Source organism: Chlamydotis macqueenii, chromosome 1, assembly GCF_036417535.1.
Source record: "Chlamydotis macqueenii isolate bChlMac1 chromosome 1, bChlMac1.mat, whole genome shotgun sequence".
Lineage (NCBI taxonomy): Eukaryota > Metazoa > Chordata > Aves > Otidiformes > Otididae > Chlamydotis > Chlamydotis macqueenii.
The window spans coordinates 3,937,740-3,951,936 of record NC_141556.1 but is presented as its reverse complement, the minus strand read 5'-3'; the positions used below and the strand labels follow the sequence as shown (position 1 = coordinate 3,951,936).

General features: G+C 42.6%; 1 protein-coding gene across 4 annotated transcripts in view; it reads left to right on the top strand.

Moving 5' to 3' along the window:
• Positions 1-14,197, top strand: part of MKLN1 (muskelin 1) — a 100,990-nt gene that overhangs the window by 45,126 nt on the left and 41,667 nt on the right. For all 4 annotated transcript variants that reach the window (XM_086744589.1, XM_086744596.1, XM_086744601.1 and 1 more), the window contains one exon: positions 9,275-9,387. In XM_086744589.1, coding sequence (XP_086600715.1) covers positions 9,275-9,387 — 113 coding nt within the window. The remainder of the gene's footprint in view (positions 1-9,274; positions 9,388-14,197) is intronic.

Below are 14,197 nucleotides of genomic sequence, written 5' to 3'. Positions count from 1 at the left end.
CAGAAAATTTCTCTATGGGATATTTGGGAAGTTGCTCTTAGTTTTCTTTCCAGACCCACTGAGGCTTGTTAAAGCCTCAGTGTTTTTGAGATTATCAGTTTTGCCATTTAATTTGGCTCATGAACAGGCCAGGGGAAGTTCTTGGTGCTGTTATTTTTAAAACCAACTGTTGCTGATTGCCTGAGTTTTCCTTTTGAGTATAGGTGGTGTTTAGTGAGACTGTGGGAACGTAGCCGGTTACATCAGGATGTGTTTCACAGACTGGAGCTATAAAGCTCCCTGGCTAACCTTGAGCAAACCTAGTGTTAATGGAAAAAGGAGCAGTGGCATACTCTTTCCTTCAAAGACATCCTCCCTTCCTTATCCACACACTTGTTGAGTTGTTTTTTTTTTTTTCAGAAGTCTTTGGCAACTGAAGACAAATAAGCTCACTTTGCACTCCTCGTTAGAGTGGTGAAATCCTTTTCAAAAATGAGTATTTTCTTCAACTCTAATGTTGGAGCAATGAAGTGAAACACCAAAATCATACATAGAAGGAAGTTCTGAAGTTTTGTATCACGTAGAATACGTGTTGGAAGCAAATTTTGATCTCTGATGTCCAGACCTGCTGTAGCTATAACTGAACTATAAATGGTTCTGCTTTTTGATTAACACCAAGGAAATATTAACTAGTCATTACTAACTGCAAAAATATAAGTTTATTTTTTTAGTAAGTTTTGTAATAGCACCGAGCCTGCTGAATGCACATGTGTTAGCATTAGGATAAAGGATATGGGTCGGTAAGCAGTTGAGGTAGATGTCAAGTTACTGATAGTGCGTTGAGTCACGGAGACTGTTTATGCTCTAAGATTCAGGTAGAGTAAATATAGTTGAACTTGGTCTAAACCGCCTTTTAGCATGTTTTTTTGGGGGGAGCAGGCTGAAAGTAACTGAAAGAGCAATTCTGGTGTCTCTGCTGGCAACCAGTAGCTTGTGCTGTAGCCCATTTCCATCTGATGTTCCATCTGATGTTTAATACCTGTTGCAGCTGTCTTTAAGTGTAGCGTTCTTGGTGCTTTGAAAAACTCTTAAAAGCAGTTTGAAATGAAATTGTAGGCATTTTGGGATGCAGAATTGAGAATGCAGCCTGGTATGTTGCTATATAAAAAAATCTGGATTACTAATTCTCACAATGTCTTCCATGCTTTTAATCATATTAACCCTCAGACTGGAATGACTCTGGATGGCAGAATTGGGAAGCTGGTTTTGGTATGCAAACGCAGAAACTTTCACTAAGAGGTAATCCTGGTTATAGTGGGAAACCATCGTTACATACTTGAAAACTTTAGACTCCAAATGAAAAGAGAAGGCTGATGTTATTTCTACTTTTTCCTGCAAGGTGCATGCCTTACGTAGTTCTCCGTATGGGGAGGCTGGAGAGTTTTCTACACTATTCTACACGGAAGGGGAAGTATTTGGATAGCCACAACTCAGATGAATAGATGAAAACAAAAGTATCCCCAAAACATCAAAAGTGAAAACAACCCTGAAAGTACACAAGGACATGCTGTGTTAAGTGCTCTGAATGTCAGTTGTGAAAAGCTGTACTGCTGTTTAGGTAGGACCTGCTGAAATATTCACGTGCTAAAAGGCGGGATTGTGTATAGTACTATTTTCCCCGATGCGTTAAACCCTAATGCAGTTCTGGACAAGGATGTAAGCATCCAGCACTGGTACCTTGATTAACATAACTTTGATTATGCCCTCTCAGGCCTTCTTATAATTCAAATGTGACATATATTTTGAAATACGAGTATTTATTCTGGAAGAAAGTGATAATGAGTAAGTGGATTGCTAAATTCAAGTTTTAAGGAATAACGTCGGTACTTTAGAGGAATATGTGTATTGTGTTTTGGATGTTTGGTTTCTAATTCCATAGTTGAGGTAGAATTGATCTCCTCTGCTCTTACAGCGCAGACACGATTTTATGTGAATGGCAGTGTAGTCCATAAAACCATTTAATTTATTTTAGTAACAGCATTATAGACTATATAGGAATTATTCTATTTTAAAAAAGAATCTTTCGTGAAATATCTTGTTTGTTAATTTGGATAAAGCCTTCTGAAGTTTTCTGACAAGCCTATTTTAGAAATAATAGCTAAGCAACTAGGGTAATTTTTTTTTGTCTGCGTTTCTCTTCTCTTTGGCAAGTGAAACATTTTTTGGAGGAAAACATTAGTGAAGTGGTCTTTATTGAGGTGTTACGTCTGTTCACACACTGAAGTGAAACTACTTTGTGATTTTAGTTGTACGTTATTTTGCTTTTTCTTTTGTAGGAAGGAATTCTGTTTAATTTATTAGATAAGCGAGACCAAATCTGTAGGTTGGGAACAGTGGGAGATGCAGAGCAGTGGGCACAGTGTGCCCATAGTAATATGTGACAACACAGTGGAAATGACAATGCTGGTTCAAAAGCAGCATGGGAAGATGAAAGAGATGAAGTGAGAGCAGCAGACATGAAGAAGGATGCTGTTTTGCCTGAGGAAAACAATACAATCCATAAGATATTTAAAGACAGGACTTGTGTACAAGATGAAGACATCTCTGAAACAAAACACAGATGGCTTCTAAGCTCTGAAACACAAACAGCTGCTGAATCCTGGAGGTTACTCAGCTTCACCATGCTTTCACGTTGGAGAGGAGACCTGTATGCCTACCCAGGCCAGCCCTAGCCTGAAAAAGCTTACATCCAGCCATCATCTACACTGAAATGTGATTCAGAAACTGAGTGGTGTGATACTTGAAGAAGATTTGAGGTCTGCCTTTATAGTTGTGCTCTAAGCGCTCCTTACAAAGTGGACCATGCTGCTTGCAGATAACTAAAGCTGTGGTTACTACATGGGCAAATGACATCCTTTTGTAAAAGGCTTTTGAGATATCTTACACCTAGGATTTTTTACTTCTGAGATGAGTCCTTCTTAGTTCTAGGGACACTGATTCTCAAATACACCCTCAGGAAGTTTGAGGTGGTGACAAATTGGGAGGGCAGTGGTTGATGAACTAGAGAATAGGGCTGTGAGTCAAAGGAACCCTGACAGGCTGCAGGGAGAGCCTTGTAAGGTTCAGCCAAGACAAATGCAGTCCTGAACCTGGGATGTAACAGCTGTGTGCTGACTGGGGGCTGACTGCATGGAAAGAAGATCTGCAAGGAGGTAGACAATGAATATGTGTCAGCAGTATGTCCTCGTGGCGATGAAGGCCAACTTCCTGTTATGCTTTATTAGCGGAATTATAGCCAGCAAGTTTAAGGGGAGTGATGTCCCTCTACTTGGTACTTGTGAGGCCACATCTGGAGTGTTGCGTTCAGTTTGGGCTCTCAGGTACAATAACAGTGCTGACGATCCCAATGTGAGCCCAGGGAAAGGCCACCAAGGTGGTTGGAGGCTGAAGCGTGTGATGTACGAGGAGATGCTTGGGGAATTGGTTTTGTTCAGCTTGCAGAAGAAAAGGTTCATGGGAGGATGTCGTAGTTCAGCCCCGATCGGACCAGACTACGCAGTCTCTCTCTCACTCCCCCCACACTCCAAGAGAATAGGGAGAGAAAATATAAGGAAAAACGGCTCAAGGTTTGAGATAAGGACAGGGAGAAATCCTTAAAGTTACCGTCACGGGCAAAACAGACTCGACTTGGGGAAAACTATTCATTTATTACTACAAACAGCAGGGTAATGAGACAGGGAACAAGACAACCTCCATCCACCCCTCCCTCTTCCCAAGCTTAACATTATCTCTACTACCTTCCCCCGCCCCCCGAGCGGCACAGGGGGGAAGAGGGAATGGGGGTTGCAGTCAGTTCATCATATGTTGTTTTACGCCGCTGCTTCATGGTCGGGGGAAGAACTCCTCACATTCCTCCCCTGCTCCATTGTGGGGTCCCTCCCACGGGCCACAGTCCTTCGTGGAACTGCTCCGGCGTGGGTCATCTCTTCCACGGGTGCAGTCTCTCCAGAACAGCTGTCCCAGCGGGCCCTCCACGGGCCACAGCTGCCTTCAGGCATCCACCTCCCCCGGTGCGGGGTCCTTCACGGGCTCCAAGTGGATCTCTGCTCCTCCGTGGACCTCCATGGGCTGCAGGGGGACAGCCTGCTCCACCATGGTCGTCACCACGGGCTGCAGGGGAATCTTGGCCAGGAGCCGCATTACTCCTCCCCCTCCTTCTGAACTGACCTTGGTGTCTGCAGCCGTTCCTCACAACAGGCTGGTAGGTGTCTCTCAGGATCTTTTTTACATCTCATTCACTTCTCATCTCCTCTCCACTTCTTGCAGCCGGGCTGGACCGAGTCGGGCCCAGTCGGCTGCCTGGCGAGAGGCCAGAGGGTGAGGCCTGCAAGGCCCATGAGGCTCGCGCCTCCCCCTCTGCGCCTCTGCCCCCGCTCAGCTTCTTCACATCTTCTCTTCTCTCTCTTTTTTTTCTGTTTTCCCATTCTTAAATACGTTATCGCAGAGGTGTTATCACGGGACATTCTGCTACCAATCGGCTCGGCCTTGGCCAGCAGTGGGTCCGCCCTAGGCCCGGCCGAGTCCACTGAACAAAGGGGAGCGACTTCTAGCAGTTTCCTACAGAAGCTACCACCTTAGGCCCCCCCTCACTAACAAAACCACGACATTCCACCCCTCGCCTCTGCGAATTACGTATTTAAGAATTCTAATTAAAATACATACACATCAACAGAAAAGAAAAAAGAATTCCCCCGCACCAAGAATCAAAATAATATCCTCAAAACACCAACAGTGGATAGACCATACAATTTACACACAATTCACCACTTATCCCTTCACCACAATCAAAACATAAATTTCCCCTAATCATTTTGCTCTTTTGTCAAGTTCAATCCCTGTTTTGCCCATTACCGCTCCCAATTAAACTCAATCCTTATCTCAAATTCCTCGAGCCCCACGTTGGGCGCCAAAATAACTGTCGTAGTTCAGCCCCGATCGGACCAGACTACGCAGTCTCTCTCTCACTCCCCCCACACTCCAAGAGAATAGGGAGAGAAAATATAAGGAAAAACGGCTCAAGGTTTGAGATAAGGACAGGGAGAAATCCTTAAAGTTACCGTCACGGGCAAAACAGACTCGACTTGGGGAAAACTATTCATTTATTACTACAAACAGCAGGGTAATGAGACAGGGAACAAGACAACCTCCATCCACCCCTCCCTCTTCCCAAGCTTAACATTATCTCTACTACCTTCCCCCGCCCCCCGAGCGGCACAGGGGGGAAGAGGGAATGGGGGTTGCAGTCAGTTCATCATATGTTGTTTTACGCCGCTGCTTCATGGTCGGGGGAAGAACTCCTCACATTCCTCCCCTGCTCCATTGTGGGGTCCCTCCCACGGGCCACAGTCCTTCGTGGAACTGCTCCGGCGTGGGTCATCTCTTCCACGGGTGCAGTCTCTCCAGAACAGCTGTCCCAGCGGGCCCTCCACGGGCCACAGCTGCCTTCAGGCATCCACCTCCCCCGGTGCGGGGTCCTTCACGGGCTCCAAGTGGATCTCTGCTCCTCCGTGGACCTCCATGGGCTGCAGGGGGACAGCCTGCTCCACCATGGTCGTCACCACAGGCTGCAGGGGAATCTTGGCCAGGAGCCGCATTACTCCTCCCCCTCCTTCTGAACTGACCTTGGTGTCTGCAGCCGTTCCTCACAACAGGCTGGTAGGTGTCTCTCAGGATCTTTTTTACATCTCATTCACTTCTCATCTCCTCTCCACTTCTTGCAGCCGGGCTGGACCGAGTCGGGCCCAGTCGGCTGCCTGGCGAGAGGCCAGAGGGTGAGGCCTGCAAGGCCCATGAGGCTCGCGCCTCCCCCTCTGCGCCTCTGCCCCCGCTCAGCTTCTTCACATCTTCTCTTCTCTCTCTTTTTTTTCTGTTTTCCCATTCTTAAATACGTTATCGCAGAGGTGTTATCACGGGACATTCTGCTACCAATCGGCTCGGCCTTGGCCAGCAGTGGGTCCGCCCTAGGCCCGGCCGAGTCCACTGAACAAAGGGGAGCGACTTCTAGCAGTTTCCTACAGAAGCTACCACCTTAGGCCCCCCCTCACTAACAAAACCACGACAGAGGATCTTAGAGCTGTCTTTAGCTTGTGGGAGAACGTGGAGAAGCTAGCAAGACTTGTTTTAGGGAGTGCAGAGGGTTAGGATGAAGGACAATGGACACATTGCAGCAATGGAAATTCCAGTTAGATATTAAGGCGAAAAAAAAATGTAATGAAGATGATCAGTCTTTAGAGCAGGGGTCCAGAGAGTCTGAAATGTCCATCTTTGGAGACATTAAAAGTGTAACTGAATAGTGTGCAGCCTGGTCTGTCGTTGCAGTTAGCCCTGCTGTGAGGGATTTGGGAGAGGACTGATGGACCAACTGACTTGCAGAGGGGTTTTAGGTCCGTAATTCTTTCGTATTCTGTGGAGGACTGTTCTAGCATAGACATGGAGATACCATTTGACCAGTGTTTATTTAAATAAGTCACTAGGATTGCTAAGTATTAATTGTGCCAATTTATTAGAAGGTAAAACCAGGGATGTTCAGGCATACCAAGCATCTTTTGTCAGCCTGGCTTTAGCCGCAGAACATCTTGATTGAATGAGGAAGACCCGCTGTACCAGAATCGCACCAAGGATTTCACCACACAGAGAAGATGGAGTTAACAGAAGTTAGAAAAGCCGACTTTGAGAACATGTCTGAAGGTACTCCAGGATTTTTGGTATTTCACAGGGATTGGAAGGTCTGCTTTCTGTATTCTTCTGAAAAATAGAACTTAAGGAGACGTTGACAGGAAATATGATAATTTTGGTAGCGTATGTTCTCTAATACTTTGAGGAGTGCTAGTGTTCCAAAGAGTAAGGGAAGAAAATAATTTAGACATTACAGAAACATTTTTGACTGAGCAAGCAGTTTAGAAATATTCACAGAACATATTTAATTCAAAGTGTTGAATTTGTATTCAAAAATACATGTAGAAGAGATAAGATTAGGATGCTGGAGGAGAAATTTGACTTCCTAAACATAGCTTGTAAAAGCTTTGGGTAAATATAGCTCCTTTCATGTTTTTCTTGTTGCCTTGCAGGTAGGTTTGAAAATTCCTCTGCTCTGTCCCTAAAGCAGAATAGAGGCTTGCCTTTAATAAAGCAGCATCAATATTGCTGCATTACTTATTGCCCAGATGCAAAGGAAGAATCCTTCCCTCAGCCAGAGCAAGACGCCCTGCTTGCATCTTGAGTTCCCTGGGGCTACTGGAGTAGAAATAGTTATACTGGTGTAAGACTGCTGTGCTCCCCTGAAGCTTCCCTCTCCTGCTGCCTGGAAGTTTGTGGTTTCTTTGCTGTGTCTGCCCTCTTCTTTGAGTATTTGCTCATCTGTTGTTCAGGTGTTGCAGCAATGCCCAGGAGTGCTGAGCATGCATCCTGGGTCTGTCATGGTTGGAGCTCTGCGTGCAGGATGGAAAAACAACCCTTCCCACAAAATCCGAATTGACGAATAGAGCGGAAGGTGTGCTACTGGTTGGGGAACGGAGTGAAGTTTGATGTTTTTAAAAAAGAAAACATCAATCAAACAAACAAAACCAAACAATGAAGACCCCCAAACAGCTAATTCTTCCTTATACCATGGGAGAACAATTGCAAACTTTAGAAGAACTATGAAATAATATTTTCTTGACATTACCAGCAACAGATCTATTTATGTATTAAAAAATGTTCCTTTAAAAATATAGAAACTTCCTACAAAAGTATGTGTATAGCTCTATAATAAGACTAAAAAATGATAGTCATTCTGAGTCTAGAGAGTGATGGAGTCACTTTCATCTGAGCTGCAGTTTTACATCAGGATGAACAATAAGTTTGGCAGACTGTTCGCGTACACTTGTGTTATCACGCTTGCTCTTGGACTCTGGGGATGCTCACAGTTCGCGCTAGCTGTGCGGTTGTACCCTGCTTTCAGTGCTCACATGCCATTTAATTCTGTCAACTTGATTGAAGTCACTTTCAAAATCTGAGTTTTCATCAGATTCTTTCAGGTTTACTATTAAATTTCATCAGAGACAACAAAGCCCTTACAGGCAGGCATGACGTTTTGGCAAGGCCCCAATAGGATACTTAGCTGGTGCCAAATCTTTTATTTTTCTCGGCTATCAATGAAGCTGTTGTGGTAATGTGGGTTTTGTGAGCTGTGAGAATTTATGCGCACAAAGGGACCTGCTCTTTGCAGGGAACACTGGGAGCCCTGAGTCCAGGAGGAAGGGTAATTAAAGTTAATGAACCAGGGTAACCTTTCCATGGTGATGACCACTATCCTGATGGTAGGTAAGGGTCAGGGACTATTCCCATTTTATAATCGCACTTCTAACTCTGCTCTTTAATTGGTGTTGGATTAAAAATTGGCCCTTACCTCCATAATAGCATTGGTTTGTGGATTTTAAAAGAGTTTTTCAAAGCTCTGCAAGTCTTCAGTGGCTTGTTCTTCTTGGATTTAGTTTGGTGTTGTGTTTTAATGCAGTCTAAAACCAAAGTATTTTTAGCACTTGAGACCAGATAGTGATGTTTCTATAATGGGAGCAGCTTAGTTATCTCTCTGTCAGAACAGAGACTTCTTCCTTAAATGCTTCCCATGTTTAGAGGCTTCATCCAGTTTTATCAGCAAGTTTGAGAAGCCTTTGAAGCTGTTGTGCACAGAGCAGTTGTGGGTGACAGGCTCTAGATGGGCCTGAAACACTGACTTAAATCTGTTACTCTTCTTAGTTTTGTGGCATCAGGTAAGTTAACTTTATGCAAGGCATTTCCCTTGAAGATTTCGTCACCGAGGAAAGCTTTGTTGCTGCTATCTTGGAAGTCTTTCTGATCTATAGATCTTGCACCAAATGAGGTACAAGCTGAGAAGTCACTAATAGACTGAAATGTGCAGTATCCAAAAAGTTAAGCACTGTTCATTTATCTATCTTGAATATTAATCAGAACACTGTGGGTTTGATTGCCTCTTATGTATATGTAGAAATAGAAAATGACTCCTTGAGAATTGGCTGCCTATCAATTGTTGAAATTTCCATTACTAAGCCAAACCATAGTTCTTTGTGGTGACTGGTTCCATTCAAAGAGGAGTGATGTAAGAATCTGTTTCAGTTTCGCTTCTGATTGTCTGTCTGTTTGTCACAGGTGTTTTGTAGGTATTCACCTGTTTAAAGGCATTCTCTTCTTCAAATAAAATTAACATATTCTTCCTTTTTTTTTTTTTTTTTAATAGAAACTGTTTATTTGTTTGGTGGCTGGGATGGAACTCAAGATCTGGCTGACTTCTGGGCATACAGTGTGAAGGAAAACCAATGGACCTGTATATCCAGGGATACAGAGAAAGAGGTAAGCTCTGTAAATGCCCATATCGTTAATATTATATGAATCATTGCACAGAGAAATGCCATGCTTCTGAAGTGCTTGTATTGATGTGTAGCCTGCAGTGAGAGTCACAAAATTCAGACCTCCAAGTTCGGAATACTTTTGAGATGCTTACGTTGGGAAAATGTGAGGTGAATGTGAATTTGAAGTGTTAAGATTAACGGCGGGTAAAGGTTTATTTCTCGAGAGCAGACTGGCCAAATATCAGTTAACTGAGTAGAATATGAGTTAAATAATTCGATAGGACTGAACAACCAGACTGACTAATAAACATTTCAGACCTGGTGCTGGTGTTGAGCTTCAGAAATAAATTGTTTATTTAGCATCTGTCAAAAATGTGAGTAGAAATGGACAACGAACAGATGGAAATCTAGAGGGCGGGGGTAACTGCCAGAGGCCACACAATCCTGACAGCTTTTGCGGTATTCATTTTAGCCATTTTTCTTGGCCTGTTTTGTTCAGTATTTGACATATGAAACCTCTGAAATGAATGTAGCTTGGGTTATCAGAGGTAACAAAAAAAAAGTCCAAGACCTTTGGCTCATGTAGTTCATTTTACTGTGAAATGGTAAAGTTCTGTGTGCTTATTACGTTTTGAGTTCATTGCTTGTTTATCAGAGTATAACTTCAGGAAATTTGTGTGGCCTCTTCTGGAAGGTATGAAAAGTTTGAGATTCCACCACTTTTTGATAAATTCAAGAGCTGATTTCCCCAAATATTAGAAAAAAGTATGAAAACATCTTATTTCTCATTTATATTTTTCCAGTTTCTTGTCATAGCTTATTTTGTGAGCTTCTGTACTAGATTAAATAACACTTTAATATTGCCATTTGTTCCTGGCAAAGGTGTTTAGAGGTTGTAATCAAGTAGAACAAATAGCCTGAGCTGAAAAAAAAAATCTCACAGTAAGGCACTTCCCGTAGCCTTCAAATCTCTGTGTGTGTGTCATGCACGTACTGTTTCTAACATCCTTTACAAAATGGGCAATAACAAAACTGAACGTGATATTCTGGTATCTATCATAATAGAACTGTATAAAGGTAAAATTGTCTTTACATTTCATATCCTTGTAAGCTGGTTTTTTCCTCCTAATGTAAGTAATTTTTTTTTTTTTTTTTCACTCTTGGCCCTTTCGACACTCCTCAGAGCGCTCTGCTACTCTTGACTACTTGTGTATTTAGTGCTATGATACTGAAGCTGTATTTAGTCTTTCAGGGTCCAATCCTGTAGAATGGGCTTGTGTTACTTCTGTTTGTCTTGAACCATGGGTTTTACATGAAGGAATGTTCACTATTTGCCCAACAGGTAACCTCCTTGAGATAAGGAGGGAGTTGCGTGTGACGCAATAACAAGGGGAAATTGGGACTCATCTCTTTTATCAACTATATGGTAAAGATAAACAGCTAGACCTCCCTTTCCTTTGTCTTCCTTTATAAGGAGATTGTGAAAGTCAAGAACATCAGTAGAAAAGAAGGCACAACAATTTTAACTGTGTCTTCTTTCATTTTTTTTTTCTTGCTTTGTAGCTGCTTAGTGTATACTTTTGTGTAGCTCAGGATGCAGTGAAACAGGGCCTTCCTGCCAGAAAGGGGTTACCATGTTTTTGTTCCTCACACAAATCAGTATGGTATTTAAAGGATAAATTTCCTTTCTTGCTGGGATTTTGCCTCATCCATTTGAGCTGCTGTAAAGCTTGGGAGGCCTGGCTGGGATGCAAGGCATCAGCAATGCCAAGAGCAGTGTATGTTTTCTCTTCAAGTTCGTCATGCCGGACTCTAGCAGGGTAAGACTGAGGTGGGAGAAAGAAGGGATAATCAAAGGAGGGCTGTGGAGAAGACACGGTAGAAGAGTTGATAATTGATACAATAAAGTGGCTGTAAAGTGCTTTTGGAGGGGAAAAATATTACAGGGTGCAATGGAAGGTCAGGAAATTCGAATAGAAGATAGGGAGGGTCCTGGGCTGAGAGGAAGCAAGATAGAGGAATGTAAAAAAAAAACAAAAACAAAACCACCCAGAGAATGAGTTGAAGGTATGTAGAATTTTGGGAAAGAGACATACTTAATAGAGAAAGGTGTGAAGAAATGCATGTGGCTTTAGAAGTGGAGTTCTAGAAGGACTTTGTGTGGATTTAGTCAGCAGTGGAGTTCAGAAGAAGGCCTGCCGAGGCATAGTCCAAGGCTTGGGCGACTTACTGAGGTACAGTGAACTGGCAGCTGCTGTACTTGTGAACCAACAGTGGTGGGTTGTTGTTTTCTTTTTTTTTTTTTTTTTTTTCCTAAAGAGATCTGGATAAATCCTGATTTAGAAATGAAAAGGTCAGTCTCGAATGTTGAGAACTAAATTCAAAAACAAAGGCTCCAGATGTTTCTCTAATAGGGACATCAACTGTTCACAAACAATTTGCTAAAAGGAAATGTCAGTTGACATGGAATTTTAAAAAATATTCTGAGTAGGTTCCAGTAGAACTTAGTCTTGTTTTTGTGTGGTATTGTGCTGGTTCTGATTCTAGCTCTTTTGTTCAAATTAATCAGTGACAGTGGCTACATTAACCACTGAATAATTAAGCTTGGACGAGAGCAGAATGTGGGAAAAGTTGCGTCTTATCCAGTGTTGTCGTAAGGGTAACACATTGTAAGGCTTTTGGGATAAAGGTACTGGTAGCTTCTGTTGAAATGCATTGTGGAAAGGTTGTGTGACCTTTTTAGTCAACTCTGCCGTTTTTCAAAATTTGCCAGTGAGCTGGAGAAATGTCTCTTTGTCACCTGAAGTTACATTTGTGATTTTTAAGTCAGACTACCAAAGTTAATTTTCCATAGTCCTCCTTACATTAGGAGAAAATGCGCACAGCACTGCTGGAGTAGCTGGTCACTTACAGTCTGAAAAAGAGGATCTAGAGGATCTGGTTGCAGTGTTGGGCTGAACCTCCAGCGTACGTACCACACTGATGGACAAACAGACCTGAATTAGAACTTCCCCACCATCCCCTTTGGATCTGGCAGCGCTCCTGCAGTCCTTGTCAAATCTTCCTCCTCCAAGCCTGCATCCTTCCAAGGAGATGCACCATGGAGCAGCTCATGACCTCTGAACTGTACCCACAACTTTTGTCCTTCTGCCTCCTCCGTGGAGTGCTGGGGTATGCAACAGCTCTATGAATCAGTTGGCATGAGGCACAGCCAAAACATGAAGTCGAAGAGCCTTTAAGGGTTTTTACCCTGAAACGAGTGGAATGTTCTGACAAACGCTCTTGTCTCCGGAGTTCACTAGTGATTATACATCAGTAGACTTTTTCAACTTGGGAATAAATAGTTTTGAAAACATAAACTTTGTCATTCTTTGGGCATTTTGATCCTAGGCCAGTGTCAATTAATAGAGAAATTTAATGTGTATGTTTTGTTGTCTAATATTTCTAGTTTCCAAGCAGCAGCTTTCTCTTTTGAAGGCTGATTTTGTGAAATTCAGTTCAAGAGGACAGTTGAAGTGAATGGTAGGAAAGACTCTGGGGTAAATTCAGAGTTAACGTGGATTTTTAAGTAGTATCAAAATGCTGAGGGATATCTCCTGTCTCTGCAGATTTGATAAAGGAGAGTCATGTGTGATAGTTGGCATATTTAGTATGTCACTACTAGTCATATACCTTGGTTCAGTATTTCCTGGATACATAAGAAGAGATGGAGGATCTCTCTTCAAACACTGTTACTGCGTGAATTGGTAGCTTCTGTGCGTATTTGTAAATACGGTGTGTTGACTTATCCTCATTCTGGCTTTTTTAGAGGAAAATCCTGCTCACAGATCAGCTTTGTGAAGGATGTGGAAATTGTATAAATGGGTTAGGTTTAGGTGACACTGCGTCTCTCAAACTTAAGTGTTTCTTGCTGAAGACTCTTAGGTAGAAGTGAAGGTCTTGTCATGGGTTAGCTGGTTCAGAGTATAAATCCTTTCTCAGAATGAGGGAGAGTGTAGGTCAACAAGTGCCTACTGTTCAGTAGGTTCAAAAGGATCTAGAAAATCAGTGTCTTATCAGGTGGCAGTTTGCTGCTGAGACCAAGTGCTTTTCTAGGATACCGAAGGTAGAAGCTGACAAATGTAAGATCTCTTAATAGTGAGAGCCAGGGTGAATTTCATCTGCTGTTGTATTTCCAGCTAAATTTTTTACAATGTCTATATGCATTACTTTGTTTCTTGACATGGATGAATTTACCCAAAGCTTCTGGTGTCATACAACCACACAAGCATTTATGCATTTGTAAGCGTTTGTGACACCTATGACTGCTTTTTTTTTTTTTTTTTTGAGGAGGTGTGATGCAGAAAAATGTAAGCTTGGCTATGTAAAGCTATTTTAACTGTAGGAACTGAACTAGTCTCAAATATTGACTCCTTCCACAGATGGTGATTTAGTTTGGAAAACGCTTTAAGTAACTTGAGAGGTTTTTGTTTCAAATACTGTCAAGTTTATGGACTTGAAATCTAATACACTGAATCTACCATGTCCTACTTCTGAGTACTTCCAGTTGTACAGATGCTCAGTTCTACGAGACGCCTGGTGCCACAAAAGCACACGGGGAGAAAGCAGCTGTCCCCAAAAGCCTGCAATAGAAACTTGGATACTGCAGCTATACCTCTGAGCCAACTTCCTAAATAGCGTAAATGCCTACAGAAGTAGGAACAAAGAAGGCAGATGCTGAAGTGAACCAACTAAAAAGTATTCTAGACTGATCCTAAATATCGCATGCTAATGTTTTATTTTCCTCCCCGCTTAGCAGCGTAATCGTTTTA